Source organism: Ambystoma mexicanum, chromosome 5q, assembly GCF_040938575.1.
Source record: "Ambystoma mexicanum isolate Mex_15411 chromosome 5q, UKY_AmexF1_1, whole genome shotgun sequence".
NCBI classification, from domain to species: domain Eukaryota; kingdom Metazoa; phylum Chordata; class Amphibia; order Caudata; family Ambystomatidae; genus Ambystoma; species Ambystoma mexicanum.
The window spans coordinates 680,494,030-680,517,679 of NC_090933.1; the positions used below are offsets into that span (position 1 = coordinate 680,494,030).

General features: G+C 44.0%; 1 protein-coding gene across 4 annotated transcripts in view; it reads left to right on the forward strand.

The window, feature by feature from the left end:
• SGK3 (serum/glucocorticoid regulated kinase family member 3) overlaps positions 1–22,215 on the forward strand; it is a 1,805,260-nt gene extending 1,783,045 nt beyond the window's left edge. For all 4 annotated transcript variants that reach the window (XM_069621138.1, XM_069621137.1, XM_069621136.1 and 1 more), the window contains one exon: positions 21,008–22,215. In XM_069621138.1, coding sequence (XP_069477239.1) covers positions 21,008–21,178 — 171 coding nt within the window. In that variant the 3' untranslated portion in view covers positions 21,179–22,215. The remainder of the gene's footprint in view (positions 1–21,007) is intronic.
• The last annotated feature ends 1,435 nt before the right edge of the window (positions 22,216–23,650 follow it).

A 23,650-nucleotide genomic window follows, 5' to 3' on the forward strand; every position in this document is an offset into this window, starting at 1 on the left:
ATTCTATCACTGTAGTTCCTCTTGTTCAATTGCCCTGAATACTTACCTGTTGGTGTGATTTAATTTCTATTAACTTTGTCTTTCCCTCCCTTTTAAATTGCTGGAGTGCCATTTTGCTCCCACTTCATTTTGTGAGCTTAACTTGTCTGGAATTTAAGGGAAGTTGGATGGTGTATTAAGAGTGTGATTTTTAGACTGCTTATAATAGTTTAATGTTATACAACTGAAGAGTGAAATAAATGTATATTCTTTTACTTGAAAACCTTGAGTCAGTGTTTGCCTGACTCATAGTAATTGCTGTCCTTTGTGTAACTATCTGATACTGCTCACTTACTCTTGAGATAAGTCTGGCTGCTGAGCCATCGCTACCAATTTAACTGTGTAGTACAGGCTTGTACCAAAGGTGAATTTGTACTGTCACTTGTAGTCTTAATTGTGTGTGGTGTTCCCAAAGGGTACTGCATATAATTATGCCTAACAGTGATGTTACCAGGTGCTTTACGAAGAAGGGAAAACTATCTTTCTTGAAAGTTTTCAAGACTTTAGAAAAAGAAAACCTTGAAGCTTTTGGAAGACTTGGATGTCTAGAAGAATTTAAGAAGGAAGATGAACGATTGATAAGAGCGATTCATTTGTCAAGTCTACTCGCCAGAAATAAAGGTTTCGGAAATTGGTGTCGGCGGATGTTCACAAAAAGAGATGCTAAGTGAAAATCTGCTGCCAACAAGATCCTCTCTAATACCAGACATCTTAAGGACTCATTACCAGCTGATGGAGTAGCGACGCGCTGATCAACACCTGAATCCTCCAGAGCCATCACAATTCGGGTGGGAGATAATCAATATTCTCCTACTATGTGTACGCTTCCATGTGCACCACAATCAATCATATGCATGCGTCAAAGGACAGTGTTCCTTACATTGCAAATGCCATTGCAAATGCCAAACTCAGTCACTAAGGTGCACAGAACTGTGTAAGTGTGCTGGCAACGAAGAGCTCTGAGACAACGATTTTGTAGATGATGAAAATGAACTCTGGGATAGATTACATGTAAACCCTTAATTTCTCTCTTCAAATGTAAATAGCTATTGTAGCTTTAATAAATGTTATATTTGAATGAGAAACTTGCAAATTATTTCAAACTTTCTAATTAAGTGAGCATACAGTCGAAAGGTCTATGATTAAGTAGCAATAACGTACAAGGCTATATCTCGGAAACGGTACAAGATATAAAAGATTCCTTATATGATCATGTTTAAAACGTACTTAGCAAATGTTTCATAGAACCATCCTAAAAGCAGTTAAGAGCTCAAAAACGAAATTGGTGTCCATAACGGCGGTCTGCTTGTATTAATGACGTCACACATGTCCTCTGCCACAAATTCAGACAAAACACCTGGTAGTACATGATTGTATGATTCAATATCAATGCATCCCAAGTACACATACCTTCCCTTCTCACGGACTAGGTTATTATTGCAGATGCCACTCAAATAAATGCCAAGTCACTTATTTTGTCTGCCCCTGCTATGTTTTTGCAGCCAGAAGATACCAACCATATGCATTCCAGCCTAAGACCTGGGGTACAGGTCAAACTCTGTATGGCCAGTGACCGCAGAGGAGGAACTACCACTCTTCTCGGGCGTAGGCTAAGGCAGGCATCCGGCTTCAGTAGTTCTTCCATCTGCCACATCAGTGAATAAATTGCTTTACTTTTTCTATCCTTGACATCGCCCAAGTCCCTTGTGGGGGGCATTGTCAGACTCCTGTCCCAAGTTTGCCAGAAAATAACATCAAACCCTTGGTTCCTGCAAATTATAGATCACAGCCACTGCTTGCTTTTCTGTCAAAGCCCTTCCATAATCCCCTCACATTTCCCTTTTCTCCTGTACATGTCCTGCTTAAGGAGCTTTCTCAGTTTTTGCTCAAGGCTGCGGTTCAGCAGAGCAGGTCTGGAAAGGCTCGTATGCCTGTGACTTTCTGGTACCCAAGAAGGATGGAGAGCCAGCCTAGATCTATGAGTCCTTAATAAACTCCTCCAAAAGAACACATTCAAGATAGTCACCATGTACACATCTTCCTAACTCTGGACATGCACCGTTGGCTTGTGTCTTTAGATCAGCAGGATGTGTATTTCCATGAACCTGCCCTCACCAAACATCAGAAATACCCTAGTGTTGAAGTGGGAAGCACTCCCTATCAGTTTGCAGTGCACCTATTTAGCTTCTCTAAGGCCTGTAGCTTATTCATGAAGGTTACTATGGTTGTGGCGCATTTACAGGATGAGTGTGAAAATCTTTCCCCTACCTCGATTATTGGTTCCTGAAAGCTGGATCAGAAGAATCATCACAGGAGCACTTTGGTACGATGTGCACCTTGTTCCATGAGTTGGGTTTCTCCATCAACCTAAAGTCGCCCTTTGTTTAAAAAAAAAATATGTATGTAATATATTGTATTGTCATTTCATAATGAACAATTAATAACGAAACCTAACGTGCTTCACATGTCATCTAACAATTACTACCCCAGCTCAAGGCGGCATCAGATCCAGAGAATCCAGCACTGCCTCTATGTAAGAATGTATGAGTCTCAAATGGGGTACACTTCATCAGACTAATTGAATTCAGCTTTCCTCACTTTTATGGCTCTTTCTGCTATTGCGCATTTAATCATTTTTATGGCCGAGCACTTTAAAGATGGCAGGCCAGTCTGTTTCCAGTTCATTGCAATCAGTCTTTTCACCAGCACGACACCCAGCATGATAAAATTCTTGTGCAGCTTACTATTTTTCTTTACGGGTATTAGTCGCAAAAGGCCTACCTTCTTTGACAAGCGCAGGCTCCATCCTGTAAACCTCTCCAATATCCCCAGAACTGCTTTCATAGTGCTTGCACTTTGGATTAATCCCGCCACATATGTTGCACATGTACATTTAGGGCATTTGGTACTTGCTTGCATATTCATTTTGTGCGCCAGGGCTGGTGGAGTATATGCCTGCTGCAGGCATTTATACTAGATCAACTTGAAACTCGTGTTACAGGGGACACATCCTTTGTGTTCATACATGCCCTCCTCCACTCAGATTGATATGTTATGGCATTTATAATGCGCCTATACACAAGTGTTTCAAGGCGCGATTCCCTCAGTGGACTTCGAAGGTCTTGTTCCCACTTTTCTCGTGCCCCCTGTGTACGTTTAGTCTGTCTTTGGCAAGCTTTATACAAAGACGCCTACCCCCCCCCCTAATTCCAGAATGGCATAATGGCCCTATTTACAGTGTGCATCAGGGGTTCCACTGAAAAACCTGCCCAGTGCAGCCAGCCAAGCATTTGCCAAAAACATTGTCTTCTTCATCTGTCTCCTATCGCATATTTTCCCAAATCCCATGTATCTGCCATCTTAGTATAGATCTCCCCAGCCCTTTATATTCACCCCTTCCGCCCCTCACCTCTCCCATTGTCCGCCTGTAAAGACTTCTAGTACTTTCCGGGTCTATCATGTTGTCCCATATCGGTAGCTGCAGCCTAAAGTCTTCCTTTCTAACCCCTTCCAAATGCCAACAGTTTATATGGGAAGTAAGTCCTGGATACGAGGTATGGCTCCCCCAAAGCCCTTCCAGAGAGAGTGACAAACATTCAGACCACAGTAGCCATTGAGAATGCAAGAAATCAAGTCATCCTATATATTCATAGTTCCAAAAGTACGACAAAGGATGCAGACGCAACAGTGGTTCATGATGAGCAAGTGGTCCCAGTTCAACGGGGTACATAAGGGACATTCCCCCCCACCCCTACAGGTGAGCAAGGACCTCCTTTGGGGTGGGTCCTGACAAACCTTTTTTGGGTGGGGTGTTCCCCATTCAGATGATAACCCTAGACATGGAGGTGCCCCTCCTGGAATAGGGAGGTCCGATGTAGGATTATTCGTTGAGCAGTCAGTGGGAAGGCCAGAAGTCCTTTCACATCATTACTAACGCTCAGGGCAGATTGTCTGCCATTGTGATCCTTCTTTTCATCAATCAAAGGTTCAAATGTCCCGGTTGGTGGGTCATGCATTTAGTGTCGATTATAGTGGTGAGGGGAGACAACAAATCTTGTATCTCGAGTTAGCCAAAATCATAAGAGTCTGTCCATAACATCCTTCAATTTCCATATGCCTGCTGACTGCCAAGATGGCCTATTCAGTTTTCTGTTTTCCGATAGAATTGCAGGATTACTCCATAAGCAAGACTCATTGGTGAGCAAATATTTCTCACCCATTTCTATGTTTATATTCTTCCATTCATTGATAGTGTGACGTACAGATGGAGGAACCAATGTGATGCATAGACATGTATCCATTGTAAGAAGGCAATCTAGAGTGATCCGGTCTACACAGTTCTTCTCCATGAATGTCCAGATTAGAGCAGTATGTGGATCATTATAATCCAATGATGTAGAGCACGCAGCATATAAACTGCATGATACTTTTTCACTTTAGGAAATCCAAATTTCCAGTTAATAACCGTGTATGTAAGTATTGGCATTGGGATCCAGGAATTTGCTCCATCCTCCCACATGAAGTTAAATGTTCTTTGTATTTCCTTAGTTTATTGGGGAGAGGCAGTGGTAGCATGCTAAACAATGTGACAAATCTGGACAATTCATACCTTCTTCCCAGGGGGTAGCCACCCCCTTTGAGACTAGGGAGGTGAGCCCATTAAGCAAGACTCTCCTTATTGGTCAGGGCAAGCGCAAACTCACTCGCAGTGACTCCCCTCTAGGGGACCAGGACTCTCATTCCTACAAGGAACCCCCTTTGAAGAAGACTGGCCGCATATATGGGAATAGAAAGACTGATGTTATTTCTGTTTTGTATCCAACAAATATTGACATTGCTTTTACATCATTGGCTGAAGGTAATACTGGCATTCCCTTGAACTCAGCAACTGACGAAAAGCAGCACGCCTCTTTGATGTACGGACAGCGAGAATAAAGGGACGAGGAACCTTGAATGGAGGACGACGAATCCTACACAGGTACAAACCTCTGCGTGCAGAGGTCCAGGTGGGGCGGAATAGCATGGACACAGTGAAAAAGCAGATACGCTGAAAGGCCAGCCTGGGGAAGGTGACACAGCCGAGAGGGAGATAGGCACAGAATGACCGTCCTACCTAGTGGCGTGCCCACGCGGCAGCCGTGGTGGGTCCGGGACCCAAGAAGCTACTCTGAGGCCAGAACAGAAGGGAGGGAGGAATGAATTCTGCACTTTGAAAGTGATCTCCGCAGAGATTGCCAAATAGGTTGAAAAAGAGAAATAATAGACAGAGACGAAAGGACCGTCCTACCTGGTGACGTGACCATGCTGCAACCGTGGTGGATCGGGGACTCGAGAAACTATGCTGATACAGGTTAAAAGGGAGGCACGAATCCTCCGCTTGGAGTGTGAAAACTGCAGAGACTGCCGAGTCGGGCAGAGGCAGAGAATCGGAAGCAAACCTGCAGAGTGACGTTGTGGAGAAGGACGCCATCTCCCACGAGGGCCCTCGAGAAACAAGTGACATTGCTAAAACCTCAAGGAGAAGGGAACCTAGAGAGGGTTCAATCAACCTGTGCAAAACATAGAATCAATGGAAAAAAAGTGGCGAGGTGGTGGAGAAAGAAACTGACGAGGAGGGTTACGGGAGCCCTCGAAACCAGAGTATTTTTTTTATTCTCATGTGGTTTATTTAAACACCTTTAACAAATCAACAAGAACATTTTATTTCCAATATTTCATAACAATATAAAATATTAAAATACACTCAAAATACAAAAGTAAAAAAAAGGAATTAGTCATCAATTAACTTAAAACACATCTGATACCACAAAATTCATTAAAAGATCAATCAGAGGAGAGAATAAATATAAAAAAAGAATCTCACTCCAATTTCAGTGAAAAAAGAAAATGTGACCGTTAAAACCAAGGAAGTGGTTCTACTCGCGAGTCAAAATTGCCAAAGAGTATCATGGGAATCCAAAGCCAGTAGCGATAAAAATCGCCTAAAATATAATTCATGCTTGCTTTCTAGTTCAGGACTAAGGATCAATAAGTGCTCAAGAGTTTCTACAGCGTTATAAAATTACAAAAACGACAGTGGGTTAACTGTAACGAATCTGTACCTCCCTAGTTAAAATCAAATTCCATCTAAATCTGATAAACACCTAACAGATCTATTTATTTATTTATCACATTTGGTTACACGCCCAAACCTTAGGGTATCATGGCGTAGGTTACAATATTACTTACTTCTTAGTTGGTACATATAGGCATATTTGTTAACATACAGTTAAAGTTTCATAGACATTAGCATACAGACATTTGTTTCTTTAGATAATTTACACAAGGCAATTGTGTGGCGTTACATGGCAAAGTAGGGCTTCATCGATGGTATGGTGTTACAGGATTGCCTTCTGACAATACGTGGATAGTTTAGCCGTTTTGAGTACTTTTTAGAATTTGGGGGAAGGATGGCTCATTTGAGATGGAGGCTGGGAGAGAGTTCCAGATTCTGGGGGCTGTTACTGGGAAACTGGAGTTAACTGTTCTGACGTTTTTGAAATGGGGGATGCATAATTGTGTGTCTGTATTTGATCTAAGTGTTCTGGCTGAGGTTTTACGGGTTAGGCATTGGTTGAGGTAACTAGGTGCTATACCTGCAATACATTTGTGCGCTATGGTGAGGGTTTTGTGTAAGATCCTAGCTTGTATGGGTAGCCAATGGGCCTGTCTTCTGTGTTGAGAGATATAGTCTCTCTTTTTTATGCCTTGAGCTGCTCGGAGGGATTTGTTCTGGATTAGTTGCAATTTGTTTAAGTTTTCTTTTTAGGTCCCGAGTAGTAGTATATTGTAGTAGTCAATTTTAGCCAGTATGAGGTCTCTGGCAAGGGTAATGCAATTCTGAGGTGTGAGAAAGGGTCTGCTTAGGGCTACAGGTTTAGCCGTGTACGCTGTGGAGGATGAGAGCGCGCAAATGTGTTTGCACATAGTGAGGCTAGAGTCTAGATGGACACCTAAGGTTTTGACTTGTTTGGAGATATTGATTGGTGTACCGTCAATGACTATGGCTGAATACTGTGGGTGTAACTTACTTAGTCGGTCTGGGGATCCTACTATTAGGCTCTCTGTCTTTCCCCTATGGGGCATAGGAGAGGCTGTTTGTCGCCCTCCAATTGTGGATGATGGAGTAAATTTCGTTTATGATGATGGTGTCCTGTTCGAGGTTGCCTGTGATGGGGATAAGGATTTGAGTGTCATCTGCGAAGTTGGTATATTTTACTCCCATAGTATCAAGAGCTGCAAAGAGTAATTTTGTGTATGCATTATAAAGTGTTGGGGAGAGGCATGAGCCTTGGGGAACTCCTAGTGGGACTGTGATTGGGTCTGCAGCTACGTCACCTATGGCTACTCTCGATGTGCAGTCTGCAAGGAATGATTTGATCCAGGCTGTGGCCTCTTTTGAGAAATGAAAGTTGTTGGCAAGCGTATGGCAGTTTGTTATGGTCTACTAAATCGAAGGCTGCGGATAGGTCTAGAAGTAATAGGATACATAGTTTCCCTGAACCCCTGATAGCGTCCATCTGTTTTTTTAGATCCAGTAGAGCAGTTTCTGTGCTGTGTCTGGGGCGGAAGCCTGATTGTCTTTCCCCTAGTAACTGGTTATTTTCGAGGTGGGTTTGGACTTGTGTTTATGCGATTTTGTCTATTATTTTGAGGAGGAAGGGCACTGTGGTAATGGGCCTGTAGTTGGTTGGCGTAGCTGGGTCTAATTATGTTTTTTTAAGGAGTGGGGTGACACAGGCTTCTTTGATATTGTTTGGGACTGTGTTGGTCTTGAATGAGGCACTGACGAATTTGGTGATGATGGGTGCTAATATGGGGGCGCAGTCCTTAATTCGTTTGGATGGGAAGCTGTCTCCTTTACAGTAGGAGGGTTTGAGTGCGGCTATAGTTTTGATCACGGAGTCAGTGTTCACTGGTGTGAAACGAAATTCAGGAACGTTATCGGGTGCCAGTGTTAGAGGTGCTGGCTCAGAAATGGGTAGTAGGAGTTTTCTATGTGATTCTATTTTGTTTTGGAGTATGTTTATTTTGGATGCTAGTGCGTCCTTGGTGGTGGTACGCCAGTCCTTGTCTGCAATAACTAGGCATGGAGGGATGATGGGGTTTCTAGTTCTCTTATGATAAAGAATAACTCTTTACTATTGGAGGTGGCATTGGTGATACGTAGGTTGAGGGAGTTGGCTTTCTGTGTACATAGTTCAGTTTTGTAGGCTTTGGATATAAGTTCAAGTTGTTTTTTGGACTCATTTGTGGTGTTTTTCCTATGAAGATGTTCAAGTGCTCGTTTTTTTCTTCTTAGTTCAACGAGGTCGTTATTGAACCATGTGTTGCTGCGTTTAAGCTTGGGGCTTCTAAGTTTGAGAGGCGCTATGCTGTCTATGGCAGTTTTGAGGCAGCTGTGATAGTGTATCGAGATGTTATCTGGGTTGGATTCATCTGTGGGTTCCGCATTGATCAAGGTGTCAAGCAGCGGGGCTATGTTTTCAGCAGTAAGTTTCTTAGAGTTTCTCGCTAGCATGGGTACGGAAGGTGTGTTGGTGGGTATGGGGTTCTTGGTGAGTACAATATTAAATCTGATGAGGAAGTGATCTGTCCAGGAAATCTCTAGGATTTCTTCTAATAGTACTGTGGTATTCAGTGTAAGAATCCAATCTAGGATTCGTCCTTTAGAATGTGTTGGGGGCATTAACAATTTGCAAGAATTGCATTTCTAGAAATGCATTGTGGAAGGCAGTGGCCTTGAGATCGGAGGTATCGTTAAACCATAGGTTGATGTCTCCCAGGAGAATGTGTTTGGTGTTAGGTTTGAGCAGGGGGGAGATGAGGAGCGGTAGGTCGGTATCAGGGTTACTGATGGAGTTTGGGGCTCTGTAAACTACTAGAAAGTTGTTGGTGGTTTTTGAGTCGATGGCTAATTTGGCAGTTAGTAGTTCATACCCCGGTAGGGTTTCAGTTTTGCATTCTCTGAGCTGGAGGGAAGATTTTGAAATGATGGCTACTCCTCCACCTGTGGTGTCTGGACGATCAGATCTGGATCAAGTTCGTATTCCAGGATGAGATCTATATGTCGATGGCGTGTGCTCCCAGTGATCTTACATTGATTAAAGCTCCTTTCAGTGGTGGTGGCATCGGGTTGAGTTTTTGTGATATGGGTGTTAGTGAGTGTCCTCGTGTTGGGACTGCTGTGGAATGGTGTCTTTCGTGTTGGTTGCAATTGGGTTTAGAAGAGGCTGGTGAGTTAGGATTCTTAGTTTTTAATTCTTGGTGGTTTCGATAGCCTCTACGTTATTCGTGTGTTGTGGGGAGTTATGTTTAAAGACAGTCCGGGAGGCAAGTCTTATTTCTCTTAGGTCGATGGGGATAGATAGTTAAGTAGGGGGCCATTATACCAGCAGGTTTGATGTGAAGTCTAGGATGTTTTAATGATTCATGGGAATTAAACAAATTAATTTTTGAGGCCCAATCCTGTCTAAAGAGTTTGTTTTACCTTAGTCGGATTGTCAACCAGCTCTTTCACCTCCTTCACTAATGATCACCTTTTAGATCAGTGAATAAGCAAGACGCATTCACTGAACTCAAGATTTTGTAATAGAGGGATACATATATGAGCACGACTTCTGAGTGAGTAGAGGCATAACTCATACCCGACAGCGGCCAAAGGAACACTATTTGGTACCTGCAAGACTTTTCTCCACATTTTACTCTCTATGACAGACAAAGAATCATGCGCCCACAATGGTAAATGTTCAATGCCATATAAGAGTTTTGGAACAATTGTTCCCTCGTAGAATTTCACACAGAACAAAAGCGTTAAACTGCCATAGCTAGAAGTTGGTTACCTAGCACCACCCCACGGGACATTAGCCACTCTTTGACTTCCACTTTATGCTGTTTGATAAAGTTGGGAAATCCCAAATATATAACATTTTTGACCCTCTCAAGGACTTCTTGACCAACTCGCCAATTAAATGTTTTGACTTTTTTCTTATTTGTGCAATGTACGAGTTTAGTTTTGTTAGAAAAGCATGGATCGACCGCTGAAGACCAATTGGTGTGGTATCAAATATTAAAAAATTATCAGCATAGGCAAGCCAAACTGGTTTCAAGTTGTGAACTTTAGGTGTAGCCAGTGCTTCCAGGTTTAGATGCTCACCTAGAGTATTGAATGTTGCCCAGAAGGACATATACCATCAGATAGGTTAAAATAAAAGTGAAAGCTAGAAGGGTCTGGAGGGTCCTTGAGAAACAAGTGAAATTCATACAATCCTAAGGAGAAAGGAACCTGGGGGTTTGATCAACCTGTGTAAAATATAGAACCAATAGAGAGAAAGTGGTCAAGGTAGGAGAAAACGAATAAGGAAACCTTTCCTCCACTTGGAGAACTTGAGGCATTTGATTTATACAGAGGCCTACCAGCGTATCTGAAGAGGCTAACAGAAGAGCTGAGAAATCTTCTTTTCTGAACAATGTTTTGTATGAACTGAAAAACATCTGTGTGAGTGCACAAAGAGTGCTGTTCCAGTGTGGGCTCTGCTGCTGCTTGCCCCGTTTCACTTAATTGTACCTAATTTGGATTACTGCTTCTGTCACTTAACCTTCCTACACAGAGCCGTCTGCAATTCCATTGGTGGAGGTAAGGACATCCCACCCACCTCAGGAAGTGGTGAAATACTAGACACCGCACACACCTGCATATGCACTGAGAGAGTGCACGAAGCGTGCTGTTCTACTGTGTCTACTGTGACTTTGTGACATGCCTTAGTGTATGCTACAGCATAATTATGTTCAATTTTGCATGTTATTATTGTGATATTAACATAAAGATGCCCGTATAGGCACATGGATACCCCCTGCGCAGTAAGCCGGGTATTAATCTTCTGGAGCTATGCACAGTGTTTTGGGCCCTCAAATCCTACCTCCCTCAATTCAGCATTCAGGTGGTCCGGATCTTGACCGGCAACACAACCTCACCGTTTTATATCCGCAATCAAGGGGGGAGGGGAGGGGGACCAGATTGCTCTGTCAGCGGAGGCCCAGGCACTGTGGCGTTGGATCAGAACATGGTCCTCATTCCGGGTTTCAGACCACCATTACGGATTACTCAGCAGGGAACTCCACTCCTGCCACGAATGGGAGCTACACAAGTCTCAACTTTGTTGGATTTTCCATCAATCTGACAACCTGCAAATCCACTGTTTTGCCACCTAGGCCAACAAGAGGTGTGTGGCCTTTGCCAGCAGGTTACATCATCCAAAGAGCTTGGGATGCCTATACATTTCCCTGGCATGGGAAGTTCCTGTACGCTTTTCTCTCTCCTCTTAGTGGCCCAGATGTTAAATGCTTTCAGACAATATCCATACAGAGTGATCTTAGTGACTCCGGACTGGACAAGGCAGTTCTGGTACTTTGATCTCCTCGCCTTGTCTTCGGCCCCGCCGATGAGGATACCTCTTCTAAATGATCTTATTTCCAGGAGCGACGGCACAGTGCTGCACCATGATCCGGCCTCCGTGAACCTAGTGGCCTGGCTCCTACCCTTGCTGGTAGAGATAGTGCTGCGATGTTCCGATGCTGCAAAACTGTAAAGACATTCTGGCTAGGGACAACGCTGCTTCCACGCTGGCATGTTATAAGAGTACATGGAAACACTTTTCGTGCTGGTGTGTGTCTTAGGGCTGAAAGGGAGGCATGGTATCACAAGTATGACACTCGACACAAAAGGTACAATTTGTAAAACCTTTAATAGTTTCAATGGGGTTGGAGAAACTCTTACTTTGCCCAATAGCTAGGATGGGAGTAGTCTCAAATCAAAACGTCCTATACCAACAAAATCCTAATGCCTGCCCTATACCTAGTACAAAAAGGAATATATATATAAAGGAAAGTAATTGTTCAAAAAGAATAAATGTGGCCGAGTCAGCTCTCCTCCCCACATTGGATAGCACGGGGTAAGGCGGTCCCTGTAGACAAGAAGACACACTCTGGGTCCAGCTCTTAATAGAAGGTAATTCCAAACATGAATCGAGGCCTGCCTGTCCTTCCACAATAAAGTCTTGCTTTCCAATTTCCACAAACACAGTTTAACAAAAAGTGCACAGCAGTTCCTCTGTCGGGCTCAGACCTCTTACAGCACAAGTTCACGTTGGTCCCACTCTGTCGTTGGGCTCAGACCTTCTACAGCAAAAGGTTCACACCACTTGCAGGGGTTCCCTTCCCCAACCTTAACTCATATCCTTGAGGGGTTCCCTTCCCCTAATGTATTATACTTCCAGTCTCCCTCAGTCGGGCTCGGACCGTTTCCTGATGTCAAATACTTTCGATTGGGTGTGGTTTTCGGTGACAGGCCTCGGCAGAACCACTTCGACTTTCCAGCTTTCAACTCACACTCCTATGTTATTTACCCCAGTGCATTCTGGTCTGGGTAGTAGTTCACTGTATTATGTACCACAGTTCAACATGCAGCTTTTCAGGTTCCCCTTCTCTCAGGATTAACTTCAATTACCTTGCTTTTACAGTTCATTCACTTTATAGAGACAACCTTCTACCTTTCACAAAGCCTTTCGAGTGGGCTACTTCCTGTCGCCTGACCACTCCGTTACTCAGTATCGCTGACTTTCCAGCTATCGTTATTTCAAAGTTCATTCGCAGGTGCGCCTTTCTACGCATCTCATCCACACGCGTGCAGCCTTCACTTTTGTGATATAATCTTGCCACTTCACTCTTTTTTTAGCACACACCAGTCTCTCGCGTCACTTGCCAACTCACTGACTGTGTGCATTTCTTTTGTCTTTTACTTTCTTCCAATTTGCGAGTCAAGGTCAGTACCACATGCTTGGCCTCGCCTCCCCAACTCTGCTGTTCACCCGGGAGGGTCGCTGGCGTCCTTGGAACGCAATGTTTCTTTCTTGTTTGGGATTTGGCCTTTCCCACGTATCTTTTGCAGCCTTTTGGAGGCAACAACCTCTTGTAGGGTACTCCTGCAGTTCTCTATCCGCGGCCCTCGTCCCTTGGTCTGTTGCTTTGCTCCAGTAGGTTTGCGTTTGCCCCGGAAGTTCTGCTCTTACTTGTGTTCCACCTTGCTCAGTGTGTGTCTTTATGTTCCGCTGTTTATCCATGTGAGGAGAACTAATTGGTATAAGATGTATGTACTTAGAGTCAAGTGTCTGACTTTGCCTGGCCCAATTAGCGGGACATGTCCAATGCGATGTATAGGCGTCAGCATTGTTACTCTCGGTCTCCCTCTTCCTCAGTCCAGTGTTTGTGTGGAAAGGGGGCTGGGGGTTGGAACATCGGGGAATCCTATGAAATAGGATGGGTTAGGTGTACGGGAAAGGGGGGAATACTCTGTCTTACCATAGGCTGTCTCACCCCCACTCCCTGAAGACCCCTCATCCAGGTGATCCTCCCGCACTGGTCCACCCCCAGGAACTGGATCCAAAAGTAATGGCCGTTTCCTGGCCACCTGGATGACAAGTTCCTGAGGACTAGCGGGTGAGACACCCCTTGGTTTCTCACAGGGCCATGACCCTTTCAGCTTAGAACCTAAGGACATCCTGACATATCTGCTACCCTTGGGTATGTCAGGTCTATCGCATTTTTTTAAAAACTTTATTTAACATATGGCAGAGACAGACTGTGGTCCATACATTACACAATATGTTATCAGTGCGTTATCATACTAGACAAATCAGACTTCTAAGAATTTGTGAACATACATTCTTGTACTCATGTAGTTTCCTATCAGTATGACACCAATGGTCTTCATTCATTATTTACAGATAGTTTCTGCATGTGAGAGCGGTATGGAGCCCATATGTCTTTGGGCCTAGCTGCTGCTGTTACTGTCTGTATGAAGGTTACCTCACTGTCATTCACAAATGCCATTTCGTGGTACCAGTGTCTCAATGTTGGCGCTTCTTTTGCCTTCCACTTTTGCAGTATACATTTCTTGAGGCAGCCAAGGTTAAACAATCTATGGATTTTAATGTTAGTTTTGCCTATATCGCCCAGTAAATATTTGAGAGTGAGAATTGTCGGGGTTATGTCCAACATTTCATGAAGTGTTGATGCAACGTCTTGCCAGAATTCCGCTATGTGGGGGCAGCTCCAAAACATGTGTATGGTGTCTGCGTCCTCAGACTTACATTTCGGGCATTGTTGTAATTGTTGTGGATTAAACCTGGTTATGTGTTTGGGGGTGTAATGTAGCCGATTAACCACTTTGTATTGTATCAGCCGCAGCCGGGCGTTCAGCGATACCTCTCTGGTCAGGTGCCAGATCTTCACCCACTTGTGTTAATCTATTGTTGTCTGTGTATCCTCCTCCCAATTCTCTCTTAGGGTGCTAGAGTGTGGCATTCCCTGTTGAATCATAGAGTACAGTTTTGATAGTGTCACTTACTGTCTGGCTGTACAATCAGTTCTAGATCTTCATTGGATATGGGTTCTGTTGGGAATGACTGCCATTTCCTGCACACTGCCGCTTGCATGCGATAATACAGTAAAGTTTTAACAGGGTTATCCCCAATCTTTCTTTTAAATTCGGTCAGTGTGACAAACCTTCCCTCACGGAAGAGGTCGCCTAATTTCATGTTCGGGTCCCAGGAATTTCGTATGTCTAGATCCATTGTGGTGGGGAGGCCCGGGTTGCCCCAGAGTGGGATGTGTTTAGTGTAAGAGTTGGTGATATTCAATTTGGTCAGTAATCGCCGCCATGCATCCAGCGTCGTATGTAGCGGATCAAAGGGACATGGGTCCAGTTTATGTTCACTTACAAGGGTGGTCTTTATTTCACTCTGTGCTGCTGATTGTTTCTCCCAAGTTAACGTGCAAGTATACGTTATCTGGGTCATACCACATGCCTGCGTATTGGATTTGGGCCGCAAGGTAGTATGGCTCATAATTGGGAGCTGCCAGTCCCCCCATGTCATATGGTGTTGTGAGGGAACCCCATTCCGCCTGTGCATTTCTCCCGCCCCACACAAATCCTACCGAAAACTTTCTAAGGGTATCGAAGAACTGTCTTCCCGGCCCTATGGGGATAGTAGTAAAGTAATACAGGAGTTTAGGTGCCACTATCATTTTTAAGATGGCTATTCGTCCTATTAATGACAAAGGGAACTTACCCCACAAATGGGGTTTGTTCTCGAGTTTACTGAGATAATCGAGATGGTTTTTATCATACAATATTTTATGAGACCTTGCCACCACGACTCCCAGGTATTTCACTGTATCCTCGGCCCACTTCATCCTGTGCATTTGGTTAGGCTTCGTGGTTCTATTAGTTAGCGGGAACAATTCTGATTTTAGGGTGTTGATCTTGTATCCCGAGTGCATGGTAAAGGTATCGACTTTTGCAAGTATGGGTCCTATGTTTTTTCGGTGTACTTTAAGTATATTAGGATGTAGTCAGCGTATAGTGATATAATCTGCGGGCCCCAAATATTCTTATACCCCTGTGTCCATGATGTTCCCGTATCCTGCTGGCAAAGGGTTCTATTGTTAGCGCAAAGAGCAGGGGGGAAACGGGCAGCCCTGGCGGGTGCCCCGAACTAATTTTATTTCTGCTGATAGGTTCCCATTGGTTCTAACCCTGGCTTTGGGATCATTGTAAAGTAGTTTAACTAATTTACAGAAGCCGTCACCAAGCCCCATGTGTCGAAGGACACCGAATAGGAAGTTCCACGACACGGAATCGAACACCTTTTCAGCGTCCAATACCATTGCTGCCGCTGGAATATCTGGGTTGATCTGAGCCATTGTTCTGAATAATCTTCTCCGGTTTAGTGCCGTGGATCTGCCCGGGGATAAATCCCGATTGGTCTGGGTGCACCAATGTGGTCATTTGGGGCAACAGTGTATTTGCTAGCATTTTAGCTAACATTTTCGCATCCAAATTTATTAGGGAGAGCGGGCGGTACGAGGACACTTCATTTGGGGGGATACCTGGTTTTGCCAGAACTGTTATAACCGCTTCATTAAGCGAAGGAGGTAGCACCCTAGTACGCGCAGGACTCCTCCGATACCCTTAGTAACTTGGAGATCAGGATATCTTTATACTTTTTGTATAACTCTATGCCGATGCCGTCGGCCTCGCTAGAGGCTAGGGAGGATATCGCTTCTGCCATATCCTCCTCAGTAATTGGGCCACACAATTTCTCACTGAACGCCCTGTCCAGCGTAGGGAGGTTAGTGCATGCTAGGTACTCCATCACTGCCTCGTTTGACACCCGGTCAGTGTTATTATATAGTGCTTGATAGTATTGTCTAAACATATAATTAATTTCCTCAGGGTTCACAGTAGTAGTACCGTTAGGTTTGGTGATTCCTTCGATGTGTTGTGCTTCACGTTCCCCTCTGACTATGCCCGCCAGTAGTCTGCCGGGACGGTCACCCTCCCCTATCACCTGGCTTGTACTTTTTGTGTCATATGCCAGGTCTCCTGGCCAGCCAGCTCACAGAATTTCAGCCTGATGCCTTTTATTAAACCACGTAGTGCACGGTTATGTGTCTCCCCATACTGATTTTCTAGGTCACGAAGTTCCCGCTCGGTTTTATCTAGTTACCTTCAAACTGTTTTTAAAGTACCCGATGTTGAAGCGATCATTACCCCACAGAGTCAAACTTTAAATGTTTCCCAGATTGTTGCGTATTTGTCTACTGTGCCCTCATTTTCCGTAAAGAATGTTTCTATATCAACTCTGAGTGATTCTGCTAGGGGGTCATCTAGTAGTACAGCCGGAGCCATCCTCTATGTGTACGGTGGTCTGGGGGAGTGTCTCGGCCGCATCTCAAGAAACACAGGTGAGTGGTCAGACCATGTCCTTAGGAGAATCTTTGTCTCTTGGACGTAGCCAGCCCAATGTACAGTTAGGAGCCAGAGGTCTATTCTTGAATGTGTATCGTGTACAGAGGAATAGTAGGTGAAATCGGACGGAACTGGGTGTTGTGTGTGCCATATATCAATCAGACCGAATTGGGTCATAATCTGTTGGATGGCAAGGGAGGCCCTAGTGCTGGATCTGTCCAATGAGAGGTCCAAAGTTGTATTAAAATCTCCCCCCCCCCAACACAACTGGGATATCGGGGTTTTGGCCTATGAGGGTTGCGACGTTAACGCAGAATGTTGGGTCGTCCGTGTTAGGACTGTAGGTGTTAACTAGAGTTATTGGTGTATTTTTAATTGTCCCGGATACCACTACATACCTGCCCTCCGGGTCTATATGTGTCACATTAGTCTTAAAGTTGACGTTCTTATGTATCATTAGTGTCACCCCTCTCACCTATGACGAGTAGTTTGTGTAAAACCTGTTGTCACCCCATTTTGGCGCCATGTATTTGTGTATGGAGTCTAGTGCATGAGTTTCCTGTAACATTATTATATTAGGATTGTGATGATCCAAATACGCCATGTCGTTGCAATAGTACAAATGTCAGTAGATAGTTCACAATGCCCTCTCTGGGCCTATTCCTGAAGGACTCCATCTGTTAGCCATCCACCATTGATTTTACAGTTTTCTCCCTTAACTCTTCTGGGTGAACCGTAGCCCAGTCTACTTGAACTTTAACAGTCAACATCCCCAGATCCCATCTATACCCCCACCACCCTCCCTCACCATCCACCCCAACTCGGTGATGTTCCCCCATAGTAACTTTTGGATACACCTTGGGGGGCAATGTCTGGAGCCTTTAGCCTGCTGCTATGCTCGACGTGCCCAGGGTTGAGATTGTCGGACGTTGTTGCTGTAGTTGTATGCACCGGTCAGACGGTGGAGTCTGGCGCACGCCACAAGCCTTTCAGTCGTTGTCGTCCATATTGTTCATTGCGCCATTCCCGGGTGCATTTGGGTCCGGCCGGGCAGGAATAGGAATTAAAGCTTCCACGTACGACAGCGCCTGTGCAGGATTATCAAAGAAATGAGCTTTCCCACCGTGCTGTATCCTCAATTTGGCGGGGAACATCAGAGTAGGGCACCTTACGGGCTCGGAGCAAGCGTTTCACCGCATCATATGATCTTCGTTGTGTCTTCACGCGAGTTGCAAAATCAGCATATATATGGATAGTATTGGAGTCAAATTGCAGACTGCCCTTCTCTCTTGCAAGTCGTAGTATTGTGTCTCGGTCCCTGTAATTTAGCAGGCGGGCTATCACAGTTCTTGGTGGAGCTCCCGGGCAAGGTGGCGGCACCTGTGTCCGGTGTGAACTTTCCACCAGGAATTGTGGTGATATCTTGAGGGGTCAAACACATCTTTCAGGAGATTTTCAACAAACTGTTTAATGGGGCCTTTACATGCTGCCTCCAGGATGCCCACTATGCAGATATTGTTGCGCCTCGACCTGGACTCCAAATCTTTGCATTTGTTGGTCATTTTCGTGAGCTCCACCTGCATGGTATTTAGTGCGTGGTCATGTCGCTGAAGTGTGTCTTCGTTCGTGCTAATGCATGATTCTGCCTCCATAATACGAGCGCTTTCCTTTTCCACCTTTGCCTTCAGAGAACCAATTGTGCCCACTATGTCGTCTAGTTTAACATTAATGGCGAGAAAGCCATTTTTAATTGTCTGGAGTAGGTGGCCATCCCTGGAACTGCACGCGCTGGTTTCAGTGGATGCGGGGCTGAGGGGCATGGAAGCCGAGGCCGCCATTGGTCTGAGACCGGTAAAGGAGTCCATGGGGCCCATCTTCTTGTTTTTATTATTAGCGCCTTTGGGCATGGCGTGTCACTGTGGTGTGGATTGAAGGGTTACAAGGATGTCCATGGCTTATAAATTGATTGCAGTGCACAGGGGAGCAACAACTGTCATATCCCAAGCCAGGATGCTCTGCAAACTTCAGATACCGGTGTGAGCCGGTGTGAGCCGGTTTCAGCCGCCTTGTGCAATCCCCCTTTACTACTGCAGTGTCTATAAGCTGCGGCAGCGTGCACTGGCAAAGGATGTCAAAGGCTAGGGTCTAATGCACCGATTAACCTCCTGGTTGGGTTCTCGCCACTATGCCTCCAGTGAGTGCTGTTCCCCCATGCACCTGTGCTGGTACAGCAATCCGGGCCAGCAGCAGTGCTGAGGACAGCACAGGCAGGGCGATCATAGCCACTTATATCAATCCCTTACGTCGAGGTCAGCCTCCAGGCCTACTGTGGGCATCCGCCATTCATATATGTAGTCTTATGAGGTTTAAGTGGACATCAACATGTACGGCTGTGTGGCTTAATACAAGTCACCTCTGAGTGGAGAAAGGTCTCCGGTTTGGCGCCTGTACCGCGCTCACCAGTCTCTAACTACTGCTCCCGCCCGAGGCATGAGGCTCGGGCCGGGAGTCCACCCGCCTATCCCGTACCGGCCTGGGTAATGTCTGTGGGGCCGTTCAATAGTGTTGCTGGGGATGTCGTGGGGTTAGTCACCCATGGGGCCTGCACTCTAGAGCCAAAGCGCCAGGCGGCCACCAACTGTGCCCAAGTATTGGAATTGTACTCAGAGCAGTGGCAGGGAGTCCCCACCATACCGCTCCGCAGTGTTACCACCAATTTTACCACTTACCTCCGTACTCATAATGAGGCCCAATATACTTTAAGTACATTTTGTGTTTCTAAGTCCAGCAGTTGTTGGATTTGGAAACTGACGTATGAATGGAAAAACAGGCTCTGTCCTAATACATCTGGCCACATAATCTATTATCTTTATAGAATAATTGAATGTTGCACTTGAACATCAAAATCATTTTGGACAAAATCTTAATTGGTAGAAGAAAAGAAATCTACTTTGATAAAATGATTGAAGATTGATTTGGCTCAATAAGTATGTATACCAGCTTACTTGAAGACGCATTGCATTTTACATTATTTCATTTTTATTTCAAACCTAAGAAAATTTACAATTTTTGCAGTTTTTATAACAAACGGGCCCAAAATGTGGATTAGAAGATGCTTACTTAATAAAATAAATATGATGGCCACATGTGTCGCTTGATCCTTGCTGGTAAAGATAGGAAGGTAGCCCCTTTAAAAGATCGAACAAAAATCAGATAAGCCCCTTTTAGCATCATAGGGATAGTTATTTAAGTTTAACAGTAGCAAGCAAAAACTGTTGTATTACTTGATATTAATTGCCAAGTTTACATTGATGAAATTATGACTAACACACGTGGTTTTGTCTAGAACTATGCAGTAGAAAGACGTATATAGGTTAAAAAAACAGGGCATTACTGTCAGAAAATGGAGGGGTCCCATATTGAAAGGACAGATTTATGGAAGAGCACAATGTAAATCGAGGATATAAACTAGAATGAGTTGGAATATTTTTTGTTCTTTCTACTTTACTTTCCAGCTAATATGTATTCCAGTGGTGTTCTACTTCAAGCCATCTTGGGTGGCAAAAACACCCGACAGACTTTTAATCCTGTGATTTAACATACCAAACCACAGAGTGTGCAAGGGTGTATTATGCTCTGAGATTCCCTTCTCTGTTTCTTTGTTGATGTTTCACATCTTCGAGTCTTGATTTGAAATGTATTAAATTTTAGGGGTTGCTCTTAGGAATACAAATTGAGGATATTGTTTTGCTTACAGTTTAAAGTATTCAAATGTGGTGTTTGTGATTTGGTTTACATCGTTGAAATTAATACAAATTAATTACATCAATACATAAATATTCCATCTTGAGGAACGGAAGTTCAAGCTCAGTTGTTTTCACACATCTGATCACTGATAAATAACTGTTTTTAAAAATTAGGCGTTCTTGAGGAGATGGGGACTTCTGTTTATATATCTTAAAAACTGTTCCGAAAAGGCCTGTCCTGATTATTAACTGTAAATACAGAACAATCCTTGATTGCTTACATTGTTTACGAAGCATCAATTAAATACAAATTCCTAACTTGAGTTATTTCAACACGTACTAAAAACGAAACATTTTTGCATTCATGTTTTAGGTCGGCCCAGATGATATTGGTAACTTTGATGCAGAATTTACTGAAGAAATGGTTCCATATTCCGTATGTGTATCCTCGGACTTCTCGATAGTAAATGCCAGCGTTATGGAAGCAGATGATGCGTTTGTTGGATTTTCTTATGCACCACCTTCTGAAGACTTGTTTCCATAGTAGTGTACAAAGCGAAAAACAAACTTCATTTTACAGACACGACTTTGCATATGTGTCATTAGTGCCTTTTTAACATAGAATTAACATCTATAAAACCTACTCAAAGTTTACACCTCTGTTTGGATTTCAAATTTATAATGGTGACTGAAGTATTTTTATATAAAGACATTAATCTGTACATTAGGCAAAGTCTCTAACATGTGCTTATCTGTTTACATTTATGTATATCTTCCAGGATCTGCTTTGCTTCAATAGCCGTATTACTTTGCAAATGTCAATGTATTATGTGCTATAACACTTCAGTGTAACTTCATGTACTTTTTGTAACTATGCAATTATCTTGTTATATCAGTGTTAAGAAAGTTTTTTGCATATTCTTATTTTCTTCTAGCACAACTATACTACCTGATGAGTTGAAAGATGCTCCAACTAGAAATTGATATTTTAGAGGAGTAGCCTTTTAAGATCATATGCACTGGTTTTATAACTTTTTTGATTTTGAGCATCACTTTCTTAGCTTCCTTGCATAATTACAATGTTTTCATCCTGAAATGTTTCCTGCTTGGATTACCAGATGACAACCTACATTGCTCTAACATGATCACCCTTTCTACCTGTGTCTTGACTTCTTGTATCATAGCAGTACATGTGGAGGAAGATTAGGTAATAGCGATAAAGAGTGAGAATTCAAACTTTTTTTTACTTTGTCATTGCTTTCCATAAGAAGCATGAATATTTAAAAAAAAGGAATTGGCCATATGAACCAAAAATAAAACCTAGCATTGCATATGATCTTGACTAACTAGATTTTGTATATTTCTTTACATACTTTTTCACAATTAATTTAGAATTTGTTACGGTGCTGTTCATTCAGAGATTAAATATATAAATATATAAGATTATATTTTGAAACGTCAAATAATTTCAGAGTTTATTTTAATTGAGATAAACATTGCTTTCAAAGTTTTTCTAAAATAATATCAAATTTTATTCTAGACAGAAATGGTAAGCTTTAATAAAGCAGGTTCATATTAGCATGTTGTTGGATGTATGTCTTTTGTTATTGGTGCCCATGATGCATACAGTTCTTCCTCCACCTCTTCTTTATGAAGGACTTGTAGAAGATGAACTTGATCACATCTTTCGAGGCATTACTTTTTCTTAGCTGAAGCAAGTATTTTCAAACTACACTTGATTGAGTCAAGATTGAGTCACAGATGGCCAGGCAAAACGTTGTAGTACATGAATATGAGCTGCCAGCATCACTGCAGTCCACTGCATTGCATCTCCTTTACTCCTGGCCCGGGACTTCTAAATCATTTCTGGTTCAATCCTTTTTAGACATGCAATAGTTGAGAAGAACACCAACCTTTTTTGACATTCTGTTTGTTTTCAACAATTAACACTACACAAAAGAAACAGTGGTTCAGTGAGTCCCCCCTCAAGTGTCCATTTACCCTGTACTTCCCTCATCTCCATAGAAAACATATGTACACCATGTATACATTTTCATTCCCATCTCACAGTGCTCCTTCCTGTACACACTTTCCAATTGTCACACTTTCCTGCTGCAGTCTCTACCTCTCCTGTCCCCTCCCAGGCCCTCTGCACTGCACTGGCCTCGCACTTCATCTCAAAAACTCAGGACATCCTGTCCTCGCTCTCCTCCTCTCTCCTCCCTCCCTCTCTTCCCGGCTCTTCCTCTTGCTCTCTTGCAGCCGCCCCTCCGCCCTCCTTCTCTGCTTTTCCACCTTTTTCTGCTGATGAGGTTTCCAGACAAGTCCGATCTATGAAAGCCTCGTCTAAACAGGTTCACCCCTGTTCCTCCAAAACCATCAAGGACCACATCGACTCCCTGGCTCCTGCCCTGGCTGACTTTTGCAACCACTCATTCGCCTCTGGAGTCTTCCCATCCCCCCTCAAGCACTCCCTTGTGCACCCCCTCCTCAAGAAACCCTCTTCCGACCCCTCCTGCCCGGCCAACTATCGCCCAATCTCCATTACTCCCTTCCTGGGCAAGCTCCTGGAGAAACTGGCCATCTCCCAGCTTAACCTCCATGCTGAATCTGTTGGTAATCTTCATGACCATCAATCCGGCTTCAGAGCGGCCAGAAGCACGGAAACTGCTCTCCTGAACATCCGTGAGGACCTGCTCCTGAACCTCGATTCCAACACTCCCTGTGTTCTCATTCTGCTCGATCTCTCCTCTGCCTTTGACACTGTCAACCATGCCATCCTTCTCAACTGTCTCCGTGATAACCTGGGTATCACTGGTCAGGCTCTGGCATGGCTGACCTCTTTCCTTTCCGGTCGACCCTCCCAGGTCCAAATGGGCTCCTTCCTCTCTGACATCTTTTTCTCCACCTGTGGTGTCCCCCAGGGATCCAACCTCTCTCCCTGGCTTTTCAACCAGTATCTGGCACTCCTTGCCCACCGCATCGCCGCTCTCTGCCCCCACTTCCAGTGCTATGC